We start from the raw sequence: 21,136 nt of genomic DNA, 5'->3' as shown, positions 1-21,136 counted from the left end.
ATTTGTAACGTACTTCAAAGTAGTTCGTTTAATTATTTTTTCATACATTTTCGAAATACCTCGCCGTATAATAAAATGCTCTTATTTTAACCTCGTGTAAGAAAACAATTTTTATGTCCGATTTCCCGTAGCTGAACTTGAACTGCACCTAATCGTGCATAGGACACTGAATTGGCACACCAATCGCAGCGTATCTTCATCATTTTTGTTACATAAAGGTAAAATAAATATATATTATTTATAGGTTATAAAAGTCTTATTTCTTTTTTTCCCTCGCAATATAATTCTTAAACCTTTCTTTATATTCAATAATGTTTTCCTTTTTTTCTTTTTCATATTTATGTATGTATTTCTTTAATATTTTTGGTTGCTTATAGTACTACTTGTAACTATTGTTATAGCTATGCAATTTTATCATTTTTTGTTATGTATTTATTTATGTTTTTTTTCATACTTATGTTCAATATATGTTAAAGTATAAATATTTCATAGCAACTATGTCGGGAATCGAACCCGAGATCTCTTGCATGGTAGGCATTCGCGCTGACCATTACACCACGAGGCCGATGAATAGGTACGATGAAATGCTCCGTTTTTACCTCCCGTAAGAAAACATTTTTATATCCGATTTCCCGTAGCACTGAACTTCTTAATTGCGTTGTATTTTAATTTAGGTAAAAATATTATGATGTTCATCATCATCACACTCATATCCCTACCCGATGATGTCCACCAGACCACTGCATTGTTACATCATAAAATCATCTGACATCTGAAGTTACCTCATGAAGGTGACGTATCAGTCATTAATTTCAGGTCCCAGTCCAGAATTTGTTAATATAAAACATTGTAGTGTGCGTATCACACAAACAACACATTTGACGCGTCTTATATTTTCCTGGATTCGATACACACGTTTCAACGACTTACTTATGGAGCTCTGTTTTTCGGAGCATCGAATAACGAATTTAAAAACACGCATAGGCAATAATATTATATGTGTAATCCTCTACAAATCAGTTTCGGAGTACAGAACTTGACGCTCATCTAACAGGTATTACGAGTTAATCACCACGGCCAATGGGAAACGCGTAAGCCGGATTGATGTAACGTCTGCGAATACATACATGAGTGATCAGTGATCAGCAAATCGTCCTTCAAAAGACCCACACTGACTCACGTCGGTGGTAGAGGAATGCTAAATTAATCTCTACAATGTCACGACCGAGGCAGAAGAAACTAATTAATTACTATTTATGAACGTTAACAGACGTACCGACAGAAGAAGTGGAAAATAATAAGTCATGTGACCAGGGTTGGAAAATATCATGATATTTATTTAAATATCAAAATATCCGATGTCCGATGTATATCAAAGAGCGATATTTAATTTGTATGAAATATAAAGGAAAATAGACGTTAACATCACAGTTTAATTTGGTAATTAATTACGAGAAAAACAAGAAAATTGTAAATGATACAACATTTTAACATAGGCAGAATGGTGAATGTTATACAGTGTGTAAAGTGGCCACTTGAACTAGCCAATGACAGGTCATTGGCTGGTTTAAAATGTTTTCCCTCTCTGTTGCAACAAATTTAAATACTATGATGCTCGCGATCATTATTATGTATAACGAGCATCAAGTTGGTTCTAAATTCATAAGTGATACTCTACAAAACTTGAAAATTTACCTGCCTACATAAATTTTTAAATGTTTAAATTTGAATGGCAAATTATAATTGTGTTAACAACTCACAGACCCATTGAGTTGAATGCAAACATGACCTTACGCAAACGTTTTACCGACCAAATACTCAAGGCTGAACAATCCAAACAGTAATTTGACAAATTGGATTCTATTGTGGGTAAATTCTCAACTCCTCCACATTCCACTTGAAAGAGTACTATTGTTCTGCTAGACGGTTTTTTTAACTTGTTGGTATAATATGTCTATATTTAGTAATACAGAGTCTGACCCTATGCCTTTCTTTCATGTCTAGTTCCGAAGGTATATCATTAGCGCGGTCAATTTTAAGCGTACCCATTTTACAATACTAACCATAAACGAACAAACGTTGTTAGCTGATCAATAAGCGTGTTTGAACATTTACATTTTCTCAACTCTTTCATCCCAAACACTTTGACTACCTGGTAAAAGAAGAAGTATAAAAATCGGAGAATTGTTTTCGGGTGTTTCCTATCAGGTGAATTGGTTCAGCCGGATGAATCTCAACCACATGATGGGGGTTTCAGCTCTTTTACTTAACCAAAGTCAACAGATGGAGGAGTTGAGGAAACGTTGATGTTCAAACATAGGCAGGATTGTGAATATTACAGTGTTTAAAGTGGCCACATCATAATCATGAATAACGAGCATCAAGTTTGTTCCAAATTCATAAGTGATACTCGACAAAACTTGAAAATTTGCTTGCCTACATAAATTTTTTAATGTTTCAATTTGAATGGCAAATTATAATTGTGTTTCAAAATAAATTCCGCGAGATTTTAGCTTCTTATATCCTGGAGATTCTCGGAATTCCGGGAGAGTTGGAAACCCTACTAGCAACAAATAAGTTCATAACACAGAGTTAAAAAAACATCTCAATGAAATCTTATAAAATTACCGAGCTACCAATCAATTCAAAACCGTATTTTTAAATAATGAATACAACGGTTAAACATTTTTTTATGGGTTATTGTTTCCCGAACGATCGTTTCTTATAAAATTCTCAATATAAGTTCAATCGTTTAAATAGATGGAATACCTTGACTTACGAAATGTTAGAAACTTGCCCCATTATTCTATTTCCCACATAATTCTTCTCTATTATTTATTACTGATTGTTTGTCGCATTTCTCGTGAGTTTTTACCGTGAAAATCACTCTATAGAATTAGAAATAAACGTTTTTTGCGGCTACCCAAAGAAAAATAGCCAATAAAACCACAGATCATTCATAAATGGGCAAATCACAAAAAACTAATGATACTTACAAACATCGAAACCGCGATAATTCATTTTTTGTGAAATCGCAAAGATGATTTGATAGACAAGACAACATTTAGGAGAAAATGTACGTTGTCTCGATTTTTACCTATGAAGAGCCGAAAACACTCGTCCAGGGTTTGTTTCTAGATTTATTTTATACGCATAATTGTATTATTCATCCGCCTGGACACAGACAAAGATAAGAGTCCACAATAAAGTAAAATCACCATACTCCAGTTGGTCGTTCCTATTTTCGTATTATTTTATATAAATTGTCTTCTATTGTGAAAAGATGGAAATTTTTCTTCGGGTTGCTAATACCAAAGTGACGCTTTCTCAGCTAATCAATGCTTTAATGCGACAAATGAAAATCGGATCAGCATGCCTACGACAGCGGGTAGTCTAACTCTTAATAAAATTGTTTAGAAATCCGTGCCGAATGCCGAAACGTTTGATCTCTCTTTTAATTTTCGGCTTCCATAAGTGGAAAGAAAATGTCACAGTACTGGATTCCTAATTGCTTCGGCCAACCTAAAATGCTTTGCGGATGCATTGAAAATTAACTTGTAATTGAATCGAATAATTTAGGTTACAGAGAAAGTGATCACATTAAATAGTGATTGTTCAAGTAGGTCTAGTTTATTTTCCTCAGAGAGAATGGAAGATAATTACGATAGTTAGAAGCTAGGCGCAGTTTCTATAATAAATTCGAAAGGCAATAAAATGCAAAAATATGATCTTTAAATTATATTGTATTTAAGCCAATGGTCTGTGCTTAGATTAATCGAGTTTATAAGATCGTCGCTTGATAGCACATAGCTTATTAATTCTAGTAGCCAGTAATTAACTCAACGTCCAGATGCATCAAAATTTCACAGAAAACAAAACTAATAATTTGCCGGAAAATATTACCAGTTATACAGTAATGTGCTTAATAAATCCCCAAAACATTTTATATACTAAGATTTTTTATTATAATTATGAATGGGGTAATTATTGATGTATTTTGGCCATTTTCATATAGTATATAGACACGCCCTACAGAATAAGATATTTTTTTAAATAGTGACACAAAAACGTACCCATGTTCTAAGTTTGTTTATTTATACCAGGGCTGCAATCAACTATAATGCATATGCTACCAAAAATTGGAGGACAATCATCATTCGTTTTTGGTGGATCTAATCTAATCAGGTTCTTTCCTTAAATTCCTTATGATTTCGACCCATTTTTTAGATTTTGGGGAATGCAAAAATAATATTAACTCAGGTTTCCTATATTTTAAAAACGTATTTTTATCAGGGCACCCTTGTAACTAAGATTAACTAAGTTGCTCACAGTAAAGCAGCAAATTAAATGTAATGTGGCAATTTTTACATATAAAATAATTAAGGGGATGATTAAAATAAAACAGTAATAAAATTTAACCAACAGTGTCATACATATGAGACAAGGGATATAAAAAAGATAAGATTACCAATGAGAAGAAAAACAGATTCTCAAAACTCATTGTACAAGGGATTGAAGCTGTACAATGAGTTACCTGAATAAATAAAGGAGATAGAAAAGATCGAAATATTTCAAATAAATTTTTAAAAATTAGTATAAATAAAAATGTAATGTTATTAAAGTTTATATTAGTTCTTAAGATGTTATGAACTAACTAATTAAAGCATAAATACATAAATTTGTTTAAAAAAATCAATATGAGCAGTCCATTTAATATATTATATGCAAATGTAAGTTATTATATAATAATCACAATGGAATTCCCTACCCTCAACCTTTTAAATTCAAGTTCGTCCTTCCATCCTCTTTCCCTATTTTTCAACTATTTATCAAACAACATAAAATATTTTCACGCATGTTTGCCCTAATGTATGTGCTTATTGAAATGCATGTCGCGTTGGTTTTATATGTCTGTGAAGGTGTATGGTGGGTTTAATTGGTGTCCTGACGAAGAGACGGTTACGTCTCGAAACCGGTAGACATAGAAAAGTCGGTAAGCGGTTATATACAAATATTTAATAACATTTAGTACAATGGAATTCCATTAAGAGTTGTCAATAAATAACAAAGGTTATCAATATTCATTTAAAATTACGTTTGTACGTATCAAAAGCCAGTGAACCCAATGATTGACACTCAACGATACAACTGAATTATATTTAAACCGGTCAATTAGCTACAGAAACCGAGTCGAAACCTACTAATGACCACTGGCACCTGACAATGTAAAAAACGTCTAAATCATCCAATAGGAAAATAAATCTTGCATCAAATTAACTACTTTCATAACAATACGAGTGTAACGAAAAAATAATAAGATTCTTATAATCATGATATCATAATAATTTTAAAATATGATTACAAACAGATGCTTCCTATCCACGATTACATCATTCAACTTTACAAACGAATTTTTTACTTTCTCAATCAAATTATTTATTAAGATGTTGTTTTGAATTTAATACTCACGTAAAACGGTTGTAAAAAATCGAGAAAGGAAGACAAATAAATCAAAAGTGCAAATAACTGATTGCGCAAAAATTTAGCATGATTTGAAATTTAAATTCTGATTGAATTACAGCGTACAAATATATCGACAGGATCACTGACCATAATGACAATTTAATGAGTGTGTTTATTTTACTATCCAACAAAACAGTTGCACTGAATCATTGGATGCTCGAAATTTTATTATTAAACTGGATATTTTTTAAATTTATTTACTTTATTCACAATATACTGATGTAAGATTTATTAAGACACAAATTCCAAGTCCTGTGTTGAGTTGGTACAAATATATACATAACACTTTAACAACATGCATTCATGCATATAATATACAGAACAAAAACATGATTAAAATCATCATATCAACATATTATAAAAGAACATACTCGTACAATGATATCATCGATGTTTTCCGACGGTTAATTGATTAATACAAGTGATTTCTCAAAACGAAGAATACTGCTTCTGTCAAAATGTGACATTGAAATAAATGACAAAAGTTTAAAATGGAGGCTGGTTGTGGACGGATTATCAAATGAATCGAACCGAGAAAGTGAATACTTTTAATTATAGTTAGTAAAATACGTTAGTCGGTTGTAATCACCTTTTAATTTAATTAATTAAATTTAAAACCGGGTTTTATCGTGACCGTCATCACCAGACGACTATTGTATATATTTATTTATACCATTATTTAATTTTCTGGTGACAAAACAATTTTTTTTTTTAGAATTTTTAAATAAAAAAGGTTTTTTTAAACATTTGAAACGCTAAAGTAAAATTAATTCCTAATAATGAATAACCTACCTATTATGCTATCAAGGTATTTTGCCTATGATGCATTAAGGTTTTGGTTTTAACTCCTGGCAAAGTCATGAAATGTACATTAACTTCATGTTTTATCTGAAAATGTATGACGCACAAACCTTTACACCACGAGGCTGGAAACATATTCAAGCAAAATTGAGCATTGATTCGTTGCAGATTCGATCAAAACTCGATTAAAATTAATGAACGCATTTTTAGTAATCATTTTTTAAATCCTTACCGGTTGGTGGTCTCTCCTTAGGGTAACAGATCCTAAAGAGGCCCCTCGTTCTCGTGTAGTAGTAATATTTCGAGTTGAGATGCTGAAGCAGTGTCTGAGAACTCGCATCATTTGTTTTCGCGGCGAAATTCTAAAACAAAAGAAATACAGTTTTTAAAATGAGTTCAAAAAACACAAATATTTAGCAATCATTTGAAATTATTCAATAATTAGAATGGAGTTATTAGAACCGACAAACGGTTTAAATATACTGACGCCATTTTTAGCTAAATTTAGTTAAATGTACAGGAGTTCTGAGAAAGCCCTTATTTATAAAATTTTAATTTTAAAAATATATTTTTCAAATTGTTAACGGGGTTTTTTAAACGAATTTTCTCTCACGTTGTATTCTTTAAAGAACTTTATAGCTTTATTTCTGCAGATTTGGGTTTTGGTCTGTTGGATAAAAACGAACTGAGGCGACGATATATTGTATATACGATATCGTCATTTTGTCATATAATTTATTCAAAAGAGCGATGGTTCACAATAAATTTATTTTTATAATAAATATTTCAAACAGTAAGAAAATATATAAAAGTTAATATTTTCGCCTAACGTACATCATCACCTATCATTAGTCAACAATTTATCAATATTTTTTAAACAGAAGATTGCGCATTGTGCCTCTCAAAATTCTAGTGATTACACTCATAAACAAGTTCACATTAGACAGGAAGACAAAGATTACCCTGGACCCTGGACATGACCATTAGGTATAGGACTGTATTCAAGTTCGGATGTGAGGTTCTGACACTGGTAGTAAAGTCCGCTGGAGCACTGGACATATTTGAAATGACAGTTCTTCAGCGAATCTGTGGTCCCCTGAAGGACGGAAAAATGTGGCGCATAAGACGAAAAAATGAATTGTACAACATTTACGAAACCCCCAGTACCTCAACACATAAAAGACTACTCAGTGTGAGATGAGGTGGACAATGTACAGAGAAGGCCAAATGCGGGGGAACCTAAAAGAATCATAACTGAACATCCAGGGGGTAGAAGAAGGAGTTGAAGACGTAGGTTGAGGTGAAAGGACGACGTAAAAAAAGATGCAGCACAGTTTCTACAAGTTGCAACTTTATGAACATGAAAAAACTTGGACAGTTTCTATTCAATATTCAAGGTATAAAAAAATAGTTTTATATTTCGCTGTCAGGTACTTCAAAAATAACTATAATACTAGGCACCTATTTGTTGTTGTTGTTGTTTATAAATTATTATCATTCTATATTTTATTAAAACCAGACAAGATTAAAATTATAATATTTTGATACATGACACGGGAATTCAGTAGAAGTGAGCCCATGGCAGTCTTAATATATTCAAACTATTTATAGTACAGTTTTTCAAAACAAATTATTCACACTTTAATATCTAAATTATTTTTGTTGTTTTATACACACTCATGTAACCAACTATTTTTTAATTTATTGTGTTTGATTATTGAAGCCACGAATAATTTGATTTTTAAACCATATTTTTAATCGGAAGACGGCGGCGGCGACTAAAGACAGGCGTAGTTGGAGACAAAAGTTTACGAAAGTGAAAGCACTATTTGGACTGTAGAAACATCAAAGAAAAGAAGAAAAAAAAATATTCAAAGTAATAACATAAAAATTCTCCTTGGAACAGGCAGAGCCATGTTAGATGGAGACTAACCTAACCAGAGGACGCTCCGCAATTATTTCCTAATTTACTAGTTTTATATAGATTCCCTGGTATTAAATATGTATACTTATTTATGCAGTAGATTTATGATAAAACAATAAAATAATGATAAATAATTTAACCCATAATTACATTATGGCTCAAAGAAAATCTCAAAACCGTGGAAATAAAATATTATATAAAGTTTTTTAAATCATCAATATTTTGAGTTTGTCCAAACTTTTGTAGACAAGGACTGGATTCAACTCCCTGGGGAACTGTTAATATTAACATATTACAACAGAGGTGAAGATCTTTTTTTTTCGACGAGCTTTTTAAATCAGACAAATTTAGTCCAACATTGTTTCTTTACTCGAATTTTAGTTATAATGTTCACCATTTCACTGGAAAACCTCTTTGCTTAGTAAATCACTGAACATATTTATCACTTTATATAGATAGTCAAAGAAAATATTTGAAAAACTAATGATACATTGCAGAACGATTCTTGATTTTAATGATACCTAAAAATTCATAACGTGAATGCTACGTAAAAGTATACTCGGCTTGATCAAAACGTACAAGTATATAATAAATGCCTTATAATTAAATTTTTGTAATAATAGCAAACATAAAAATACAATTAGTGGCCAACTTTATAAATTGGTACAGTCAAATCTCATTTCCATGTAGTCGTTAAGACAAGTACATTTCTTTGTTTCGCTATCAAGTCGGTGTCGCAATTTTAAAGGTTCTAACATTATCAACACTTTTTTACTTTCATCTTCATCAATAATAATAACTAATGCGATTCCACGGCCTAACGATACTAATCGAATTCCCACCGAGTAACAAAAAACGCGATAAAATCTTTGAAATACAATCGGAATGGATTTTTATTAACAGACTATTCAACGATGGCAATTCGCTCTCAGAGATTGAAACAAAGGAAGAAATTGCGCAATAAAAACAATACTGTTCTATCTCAGGACTAGAGACAAATAAATCAATCATTATAACAAATCACAATCTGTTTATCACTTACTTGTCGTGTGGAAAATACATGTATAGCAGCTAACATTGTGTTGTGTAAATAATACACAATTCGGTTGAAATCTTGTATGCGATCGATATAAAAACGTGTTCTTACACGCGGCAAAAATAGAGCATTTAATTTTACGGCGAAGTCTGTCGAAAATTAGAACTACAGTGAAACGTCACGGGTTCAGGTGAATGCGTGTTTGGAATAGCCAATCAATTGTGTGCTGTGGTAGATATCCGGTTTCCGGGCAGCCATGTTTAGAGTGTTTTGAAGGGTACGGGGCTCTCTTTTTAAATGTCAGAAAAAAATACCGACTCGAACTCGTGACGACACGGGAGGTGTAATTTCACAATCACAAAACTTCAAAAAATCAAAGCGATTATAATACGAGACATTAAAAAAATATACAAATAAAAATTTCGCTCAGTTGGATAGTCAAAAAACATATTTTTTCTTTAAAAAAACACTGAACTTCCTCATTGAAAATAGCAAATGCTGGTTCAATTTTCAACCCGGTTTTTGTGCGCGTAAATTCGTAAAAAAAATGTCGCCATTATATTTTAAAGACAACGTTACCTAATAAGAACAACGTGTTTTCTGATTAAATTCCTTTTTTTTCATTCAGATTCTGCGCTCAATGTTCTGCGCACAAAGCCAATTAATTCCGTAATAATTACTGCGCCTGCCCATTTACTAGATTTAAATCAGAAAATAAATCGTGCAAAACATGAAGTAAATTTTGCAAAATTGAATAAATTCTTGTTTGGATTTATGATTCGTCCAATAGTGTATCTAAAATTAAAGCTTTTAGACATAAGTTTTGCCAAGCATTTATCGAGATTTTAAATGAATATCTTAGGGCTATTATGAACTTGTAAAAACCGTAATAAATTGTAATGAAGTTTTGTTAGAATGGATTTCGAACCTCGAATTTCTGTAAAAAAAAAACTTGACGCAATGGTTAAGTTTTTACGTAGACCGATTTAAAATAAGTTATATCAATAACAGAATCATTGTGATATTTATTTAATGACGAATTTTCGCTTTATTCAAGGATAATCACAGTCTATGTTCATTGTTTAAGAACACAATGGCGTGTGCCGAATTTTAATTACCCGAAGATTATAATTTAATTAGATTCTTTTACTTAAAACAAAGTGGGACTTATTACGAAACTATTTTTCTAAAGGACACTGGTTATGGGTTTTCAAGGCGGTACGAATCCCAGTATAATTACGAGTATATTGAACAATGAATAATCCAAAAATTAAAATAGATTAGAAATTATATTATATTTAATATAATCCCATTTTCTTAATAAGTCTTTACCAACGTTGGGTTATTTATTTTGTTTTATTTAATTTTATGTTGTAGAAAAGCCAAAAGATTGACAGTTTTATGTTCTAAAATAATTCATTAAATAAATGTCTAATCGCATGCTTTTTCTGATTATTTCATACTAAAATTGTCAAACATAAAACAACTATTCTAATCAACTATAAACCAATTTTTTAAATACACAGTTAACTATATTAAAGTACCATACATACGTACACATCAATTTTACTATGTTTAATTAATTCTGTTCTGATATAAATATTACATATTTTGGAAATCCCTTGAAGTTTATTTTAACAACATTAATAATGTACAGGATTGATTAAAGACAGTTATTTAAAAATAAAGCATATGTAAAAACGTATGTATTTATCAAATACATCTAATTAATGGGTAAGAAGTGGCAAAAAATAAAACTTTCATATTTAAAAAAAATAAAACTATACTTGATGCTGTTAGGAACTAATGAAATGTTGGTAAGAGTAATTGTTAATGGTTTTATTTTTAGGTACCTAACTATCTATTGCTTATTATTATTTTTTTTTTATTGTGTATTTACGAGAGTGACAGACAGGACAGACAAAGTTCCAGAGGACCGATTAAACTTGGCTTGCTGGGTCAACTTTTTATTCAACAGCTCTGTAAATACGTAAACTTTTCATATTCCACTTTATTATAGAAATAAATGAAGAATAAAACCCTAAATTTGGAGTAACCAGTGAGCGGTTTCATCGGTTTCGGAGCTTGTTGGAGACTGGTATCATTATTGTAAAAATGTATATATATATATAGTTGGATAATTTATAAAGCGCCATTTTTGTGAAAATCACCTCAAGGGCGCTGTACAATTAATAAATATCCCAGTACGTCTTGCAGCTACAGAGCGCATGGACGGTTGGGATTCTAGTTCCTCGTTTTCAATTAAGATCAATCAAAAAGTATAATAGATAGGAGCTAGATTACAGGACGTCTTGCAGCTACAGAGCGCATAGACAGTTAGAAATTTAGCCCCCATTTACACATTTTAAAAATTGACAAATAAATTTAGTGTATTACAAAATAATAATAATATGAATAGTAAAAAGGAGTAAGATTACAACACGCCTTGCTGCTACTAAGCGCATAGACGATTGGAATTCTAGACCCCGTTTACAAAATTAAGGTATTTTAAAGTTGAAATATGAAAGCTAGATAACCAATCATCGTGCAGCTACAAAGCGCATGGATGAGAGGAATTCCAGCAAAGTTAAAACAATATCAATAAATCTATAAAAAATAGAGTATAGTAGTAAATTGGTCAAGTGTTCATAACAAGAAGTAAGCAATAAAAAACTAAATAAATAAAGCACTGTATCAACTCCATGGTTAACAAAGGGAGACAGATGTCCGAAGAGAATCTTTTGTAGACAGTAGGTAGATATCGTCACCATGTGGTCCACTAGGCTGCTGGAGAATTTCTGGAAACGCACGTGTGTAGACCCCAGGATTACGCCTATTGTTCCATTACGCCATTATAAAATATTGTTCCATTATAAAAATGTATGTATTATATTTAAACAAAAACGGGGAATCAATCGTCTTTTGTTGCTATGATAAATTACAGCGAACTTTCACTAAGAATTTTCACTAGTATACTTGAATCTATCATATTCCCTTTACAATATTTTCTTTATTTTTTATACTTCTTTCTCTCGTAGCATGTTTTATTTTACCAAACATATAAATGTAAACGATGTCGCGTGTTTTCAACTCCCCTTCGAATGAAATAAACATCGGTATTGGTTTCATGGATGAATAGGTTTGCGGTTGGTTGGTTGGCTATGGTTGAAGGCCTTCCGTCCGCAGTATTAGGAAACTCGTGAGAAATCGAGATGGTTGGAAAGAAAAAATACTGAAAGCGTTGATGGCGGGACCAATCAATCAGTCTTAAATGAAACCTCATAAATAGATTTAAATACACACGTAACTCATAATGATATAATACATTATGTATATCCGCTAAGCTCCTTCCGTCCCGAGCAAACTAACTCAGCGCACTCTTCAAAAAATATTTTTGAAAAGGGAAGAAAAAATACATTTTTAAAGATAATATAATACGAAAGTCTAGGCATACAAAGGACTTGTAAACTGTTATCGGATGATAAATGATCACTTTACACGCTGCGCTGTGTAAATTAGACCATTCTGCCATATATATATATGTATATACTAAATGCAGCACTAATCGCCCAGCCTGTGGCTTATTCAACTTAAGTTCCGGAACTAAATTTGTAGTCATTAAATGTAAAGCAGCGTAAAAAGGCGCGATATACAGCAATGAAGAATTCACAGTAAACTGGCATAGACTGTTAGTCTTTTTTACTCTACTACACGTTTACCACTGCAATGTTGACGCGACACGCTCATTTATCAGAACATAATTTCAAACTATCGTTTCTAAAAAGCTCGTCATCTCTGTTCAATTATATTACATTGCATTATCCATGTTTAAACAACTATGTATAGGTGTTTTCTCATTCATTCAATCTTGGCAAAAAAATGTCTGTCACAAGAGGCAAAATTAGCAGTTCACAATGGAGTCCTGGTCCCGACCCTGATGTATGGGAGCGAAGTATGGACTTGGAAAAACAGGGATGGAAGTAGGCTGAATGCTGTCGAAATGGGATCTCTCGGGCGAATGTGCGCGGTAAAACTATGTACGATAGATGCACAAATGTTAAGATCCGTACATTATGTAAGGCTGAGACAAGCATTATCGACAAAGTCAAGAAAGGATCTCTGCGCTGGTAGAGCGAATGGACAGCGAAAGAACGGATGCAGAAATAGAGAAACACTGAGAAAGACATGGCATGACCGAATCCAACATATACTTTTTTTTTTAAAAGAAATATTAGCGTTCTTATGATTTACCCAAATATTTAATTTTGAGAGCCATTTTCAACGAGTTGTTAATAACTCACTACTAGAAAATGAAATCAAGCTGGGGTAGAGTGGGATTCGAACCACGGGCCTTTGGTCTGTGAGTCCGAGACACTAGCCACGGGACCACAACCTGACTACTTGAAGATGGACGTGTTAAAAGTCGGAATAATCGGCGCGCGTGCATGAAAAGATGTATGAATGTAGAGGAAACGAGATATTTGTGCAAAGATAGAGTGGTGTGGCGTTCTATTATCTCTGCCTACCCTTATGGGGAAACGGCGTGATGGTTTGTTGTTGTTGTGTAAGTGTTTTTTCAATACTTTTCGTTGGAATCTTTTATTACCAGTTTAGACCCATTCTCTCTATGATGTGATGTGTATTGGTGATTAAGTTGTCTTCATTGTTTACTGTTTTTACGGACTACATGTTTATTCCTCTGTACCTTTATATCTTCTATTACGCACTTTTTTCATATTTTTTAATACTCGTGTGTGCTTTGTAATTGGCACGTTTACTGTAATATACATGTAAGTTTTAAATAAATGAATTCTTGGTGTTTCTTTTAAAATATTATGCCGTCATGAAATGAACACCTGTTCTATACAATTTGATAATCTTTTGATATCCGTGTCAACTGAATACTTTGCGGTATTGTTTTTCGGAATATATGCCGAAACGGCGTCATTTCCATACCAGTCCACGCAGAGCCGGAGGAGACTAAGACTCGTAGCTGGTACTGGTGGATTTTTTAAGGCTGGCGCGTTCGCAATACTTACACAAACGTATTGTGTAGTATCTGTGAATAAGCTCATGGTATGACATTCCACGGCATACGCATTATGAAAATAATCTATGTCTCTCTCGCGCTCAAACGCACTTGTGATACAACTATTGCTTTGTTAAATGCTAATGATATGGTAATAAAATATACACAGGATGCTTTTGCGTTCGTCTAAATTTCGCTGCGATTCTAAATAGTAAAAACAAAATAATATGTATTCGATGTATATATATTATACTATGGATTAAAAAATATTGGTTTACAAATATATTTTTTCGTTTAATCAAATCATGAGGTCGATTATCCAGTGCTGGCGCTTTCACAAAACTTACACAAAAACATTTTTAATGTAAAGAATATTGATTTTAAAAATCTTGATATTTTATATAATGTTTTTCAAAATCTCTTTTGGATCAGAGCAAAAAAAGCAATCACTTAAGAAAATGTTATATATTTATTTTTGTTGAAATAATAATGTTTTTTATTTAATATTTTGTGTTCATTATAATAATAGTTAATACAGTGTAATTAAAATACACAGTACAAATTATAATGGAGAAAATATATAGGTTATATGTGAAAAAGACGAGAGCGGAGAAGGGGAAGATGTGCGATCAGACAGTAAATACCACGCGACGTTAACCTAACCTAACCTACCTTTTTTGTAAAGATTTTTTTAAATGAGTAATTGTTAATTTTAATAAAGTTATTTTTGAGCAAACATGAGCTGTTTTATTTGTTCGTCAATTTATAGGTAGCGTAACATAACATTGATAAATATTGACCAAATCTATTTACTTTACATATTGCCGGTGGACCAGCAGGTACTCTATACAATCCCTAGGAAATGTATACATTGCCTAAGCAAAGTAAGTAACGGACAATAATATTAATAATATTTCATACATTGCTTGGACACCCCAGGTATTCTATGCATTGCCTAGGTATTGTATAGAATACCTGAATTATACCGATTGCCGGTAACATACACACACTTATTGATAAACAATAAAGATAGCACATTTGGTTGAAATTTAATTTAACCTTTTTTTAAATCAATATCGTGTAGATTTTTAATTTTATTTATTTACTTTATTTTATTTATTTCGAATACAAACAGATGCACAGGTTAAATTAATATTTAAAAAAAAAAAACTATAAAAAATGTATACATAGTAGGGCCTGCCATCCAATTATATGTATTCACTAAATAATACTGTAATAAAACGACGACGGCTTGATGTTTAAACTATATGAATAATAAATATACTAAATATTAAAATAAGATAAATATGAACAAAACAAGGAGATAGTGGAAAGGAAATTGATAAGGAGTGGTAAAAGATGATTGGAGGAAAGTAAGAGTGGAAATTTGCATTTGATTTAATGATTAAATGAATTATGAATGAAGAGCATGAATCAAGCCTATTAATTCTCTTCGGTACATATTGTATGGAGTGTTAAATATATCAAGACTATTAATTTATTTATTTTTTAATGCGTTTGTGAGTTTTGCGAACGCGCCAGCTTTAATTCAACAACCAGTACTCGTATTGGGCACAAGTTCGTGAAGTGAGGAATGTCAATCCCCTTCCCGCCCTTCTCTGCCTCCCTCCGCTCGCGGCAATATCTCTCTTCACCACCGTGCAATCCCCAAACCGCATTTTGCCCACTCGAATAACCCGCTTTCCAGAAAAACGTTAAAAAAAATTCAAACAAGTAAATCGCAAGATATTGATGCAATACATTTTTTTCAAATTTCATTATAAAGCAATTGCGATAGTAACGCGTGTCATGTAAGTCAAAAAAAGTTTTGTAAATTTGCATCGGCTACTGCAGATAAAAAGTTGCCCTGAAACGTTAAAACGCAATTTTAAAACTTAATAATGGAAAATAGCTACTTTAAGTAATTATTACAGCCTAAAATTGAAAATTTCATAAGGCTTTCAGCGTTTTAGTTAGTATTTGGGGAAAACTAAAAGCAAAAGTGCTATTCTGAACCGTTCTGGCGGCACGAGAAAACAGTTTTTCTCGTGTATTTTATACGTAAATACACGAGATAATACAGCCACGAGCGTTTGAAATACCACCCCAGATAAAGTTGCCCCGAAACGTTGAAACGCAGTTTTAAAACTTAATAATGGAAAAAAGCTACTTTGAGTCATTATTACAGCCTAAAATTGAAAATTTCACAAGGCTTTCTGCGTTTTAGTTAGTATTTGGGGAAAACTAATAGCAAAGGAGCTTTTCTGAACCGCTCTCGCGGCACGAGAAAACGGTTTTTCTCGTGTATTTTGTACGTAAATACACGAGATAATACGGCCGCGAGAGCGTTTGGAATACCACACCAGATACTTACTTTGAGTATAAGCAGTTTGAATTAAAACACACATTGATTTTTTTTGAAAACATAGTTTATTTATCAAATTATAATGCACAATTTTTTTTTAAAGCGTGACGTATTTACTAATAAAAATAATTTTCAAACATGCATTTTAGTTAGTATTTTAATCGTTTATGGGCTAAAAACTTTATATTTTATATACAACCTTCCAGTTTTCTTAGCAAAAAGGAGTTGAATACACTTTTTGCTCATTAAATGCTGATCATGAATCAATAAATAACTTAAAAACGACAAAATGTGAGTTACGGCGGTTAAGTCTCCGCCCGGCAGTACAGGTCCGCCTAAACAAATAATAATGGCGGGCTTGCCTGTACAAAAAGAGATAAATCGACTCAAAAGTAGACAGTGGCTTACCATCGGTTAACTTGTAAGCAAAGAAACGCGGTCATACTTTTCTTCATACAAATTTAGTCTCGTTTTTTCTCCCTGTATTATGGAACTAGAGCGATGATTTAATTTTACACACTAAATATTTACCATTTGCGTGTCTGTATCGTTTTGCTTTTTCAATTTTGTTGCTAGGATTATTTAAAAACCCAAAATAGCGCGCAGTTTTATCTGCCGTCTTCGGGCGTGCGATGTGAAAATAATTTTGAAAACGAAAAATTTCTGACACAATTCTTATACTCTTTCTAAAAAAGTATCTAAATCCGTTCAATTTTGCGGTGCGGAAAACGGGACAACGAAACGTCGATTTTGTCGATTTCAGTTGACCAAAATCAGTCCGTCATGCGGTTATCTTTTTCGCACTGTATCGGGGAGGCCTTTGCGAGAGAGTGACAGAAAGACAATGTTCAGAGACATATTCGTCCAAATTCTTACCTACTGCATATCCTCTTAAACTCAAGATACTTCTAATTAACTATTATAACACCAGAATTAAATAAGAAAAATTCGTCTTATGTCCTCTGATCCTCTCCTATCCCTTCCTTCATACACCTACATACACACTATACACGAACACCATTTAACATAAGCTATACACTTATTATCATCGTCATTCTCCTTTGTTCAGCACCCAGTGGTGCATACACTCGTATTAAAGCGTATGATTTTTTTGTTACATGGAAGGTAAGGTAATCAGTCTTATGTTTCAGATGCCAGTCCAGGAACATCGATATACTGCAGTGTAGAACAACTTTTAAAACCAATATTTCATGTCTATCCTGCCAGGAATCGAATTCAGGACCTCAAAAATGGTAGGCAAACGCATCAACCAATACACAACGAGGCGGACACTAACTTATCTTTTTATATAATATATCGTGGAATCGTGCAATTAGCTTTAAATTTTATGTATATTTTTTTTTCTATAGTAAGCTGTAGGTATAATGCCCCCTTAAATAAATTTAATAAATAATAGTACGTAATATTTTGTTGTAAAATGCATGCAGAATTCATATCGAAATTATTTTACTATGTAGAAATTAGAGGCATATTTTAAATTCAATTAAAACTTTGCAAAATCTGCCTCTAATGTTTGAAAGTTTCTCTTCTAATTGACATTTAACGATAAAAAAAACTGTTTACTGTTTGTGAATACCCAGTTTTTTCACAAGTCGGCCTTGTGATGTAGTAGTCAGCTCGTTTGCCTACCATGCAAGAGATCTGGGGTTCGATTCCTGGATTCGTTGACATAGAGTCCTGGGAGTATAATATCTACTTCATGTATTATATGTTTTCTTAAGAATAAAAAAATAAATTAAATTCAAAATTAAATACTCGCATATGATATAAAAATAAAAACATCTTTATTAAATTAAAAACTACTACTGATTTCAAATAAACCTTGCTTAGTTTTAACGCAGAATTCTTTATGGTACTGTTTCTCCTCTACAGTAATTAAGAACTTACTCACACAATGTAAATCTCACATTTCGTGTTATAATATTGAATATCACTGTAAGTAGTATAAGTTCGGGCAACAGATGGTACCCAATTCCATGAAATAATTCCAGTTATGAAACTGTATGTAATTACATTTACCAATTAATTCGAAAAAAAAAACACAACGAGAGGAAAGTATTAAATTAAGGTGAATGTATATTTGCGAATGAAAATTAAAATGATGATAACGTTGCAAGCGTCGCTTTTGATTAATTAAATAATTTATTTAAGGCGAATAGTTAAATACAATTAGCCATTATGAAACAAACGTAATGTGGCTCTGAATCATACTACAGCTGGTAAAAACAATAAATAAACATTATTACAACAAATTAATGTATACAAAGCGATAGATTTATATATTTAATTATTAAATAATAGCAGTCTTATTTTCAAATATTTTTAATAAAATGTGTCATGTTCGAGGGACCGGTTGCATTAATTTATAAACATTAATTAATCTAATTTCCCTAATCTCCTTAAAAGACGACAAGATAATATATGTTGTTTTTACACAGAGAATACGTAATACTTCAATAAAAAAATAAATAAAAATATTAAGCTGCATGGACTTGAGCTCTTTAGATAAAATCCCGTGTTAATAGACTATTAACAAAGCCATTTTTTTCTTTTTTTATATATCGTATTATTAGCGCTTTGATTTGTTAAAGTTTTGTATTTCTGAAATAACCCCGTGTGTGACGCAGAGGTTCTCTTCCGCTTATTCTCTGTCAGTTCTGCCCATTGGTCCGTTTACGGTAAACAACCCGGATATCTTTTTCTGCTCTCTTATCATTAGTCGATTCATATGAACCAGTGACGTCGTTCAAAGTAGTTCGTTTATATTACAAAGCATACAATTTTTTTTCGTACATTTCAAGAAACTTGCCGTACAATTTATTGCTCTAATTTTTACCGTGCGCAAGAAAACAGTTGTAACCAATTTCCCGTAGGGCTGAAGTTCCTTATTAAATAAATAATGATACATAGAGCAATAAATCGACCAAGGTCAATATTTTTAAGTTAATTATAAAAAAAACGTTTAAAAGCTATAAAAATTTAATTATAATTTAAAATATTGAATATTAATTTAATTATTAATTTTTTCTTAATATTTGAGGCATTAACTTTGTGGTCAAACATTTTACTTAATGTTATTAAATATTTGTAAATAACCACTTACCGACTTTTCTATGTCTACCGGTTTCGAGACGTATCCGTCTCTTTCCAATATGCAAAACCCACTCTTATTCGATACCTACTTGTTGATGTATAATATATTTTGGTGGATATCTGTTATTAGTTTCATTTTGTGTGTTTTCCTTTGTACATGTGTATATTTGCTGTATTACTGCTGACATCCCAAATAAATAAATAAATATTTTTTAAATCTGCTCACATTACGTGTTTAGTGTTTATTTTTGTTTTTTGTTTGTTATTGTCTAGGTTACCTGACACGTAATGTTGGCAGATTCATACATGTGTTTTGTAATAAGTAAAATATTGAATGCTATTTTATTTTAAGCCTTGAGGAAGGAACAGTCATGCTTTGAAACTGGTCGGTATATTGACACTTTGTATCCCGGAGCCGTGTAAACACGTGATTATATAACCACGCGTTGTGTGCCGGTCCCGTGTTTTCACGTGGTTTACCAGCTGTCTAAAAAAGTGCACTTTTTTGACATCTAGTGACTTTTATTAATACTCTTTCGCTGCTTGTAAACTACGTGGAAACACGGGACCGGGGCACAAAGCGTGGGTATTATGATCACGCGTTTACACAGCTCCGGGATATAAAGCACAAAAAAAGGAATGAAACCCTGTATTTATTTATTCATTCAAAATTACTAAATTACTATTTATGAACTTATTAAGGCTTTTTAGGCTATGCCCGTGTCAAGCCACAATAAATAACAATAAAAATACATAGTAAAATTAAATAGATCAAATTATTATGACAGAATAACAATCTAGAAAAAAAGGTAAATGTAATAAATAATCAAATTCCAAAGAATACAATGCAAAAAAGGTAATCAGAAATAATTTTTAAAATATAAATTTAAAAAAAAAAAACAAAATAAGAGTATCATTTAAATAAACAGATAAAAATATATATATATAAAAGCATAATTGAAATGATAATTGAGATATGTATTCTAGAAATATTTATATGTGTGAACATTGGAATGTGGCTCTCCATAAAAGCCAATGTTGGCAAAACTATCACAAAAAAATTTTCGAATTGTTTCAAATAAATATGAGATGTTTTAAGTGATTGAATTCATATTTTTTATAATTATGACACTTTTAAGAAACCCTTCACAAAGCAGGAAATTTCACAAAAATGGGCCGGGCACAGGGAAAATTCTATGCGTATTGGGCCGGTACTCAAAGTGTTAAATACATTTAGTGATTTGGCCCACACAAAATATTTATTATGTTATTTAACATTGAAAATTTCAAAGTTACTTCCTCAAATATTGGTTTTATTGTTACATCTTAGCGTAAATAATTTCT

General features: G+C 31.8%; 1 protein-coding gene across 2 annotated transcripts in view; it reads right to left on the bottom strand.

Annotated features, from left to right (window-relative positions):
- Positions 1 to 21,136, bottom strand: part of LOC148277236 (uncharacterized) — a 114,121-nt gene that overhangs the window by 44,787 nt on the left and 48,198 nt on the right. For both annotated transcript variants that reach the window (XM_088233168.1, XM_088233169.1), the window contains exon 2: positions 6,557 to 6,686. In XM_088233168.1, the coding sequence (XP_088089294.1) occupies positions 6,557 to 6,686 (130 nt within the window). The remainder of the gene's footprint in view (positions 1 to 6,556; positions 6,687 to 21,136) is intronic.

The sequence above is a fragment of the Micrasema longulum genome, unplaced genomic scaffold, assembly GCF_059751315.1.
Source record: "Micrasema longulum isolate JH-2025_06_02 unplaced genomic scaffold, ASM5975131v1 h1tg001067l, whole genome shotgun sequence".
In the NCBI taxonomy this organism is placed as follows: Eukaryota; Metazoa; Arthropoda; class Insecta; order Trichoptera; family Brachycentridae; genus Micrasema; species Micrasema longulum.
The sequence above is the reverse complement of the archived record's forward strand: the minus strand, read 5'-3'. Positions and strand labels throughout refer to the sequence as shown.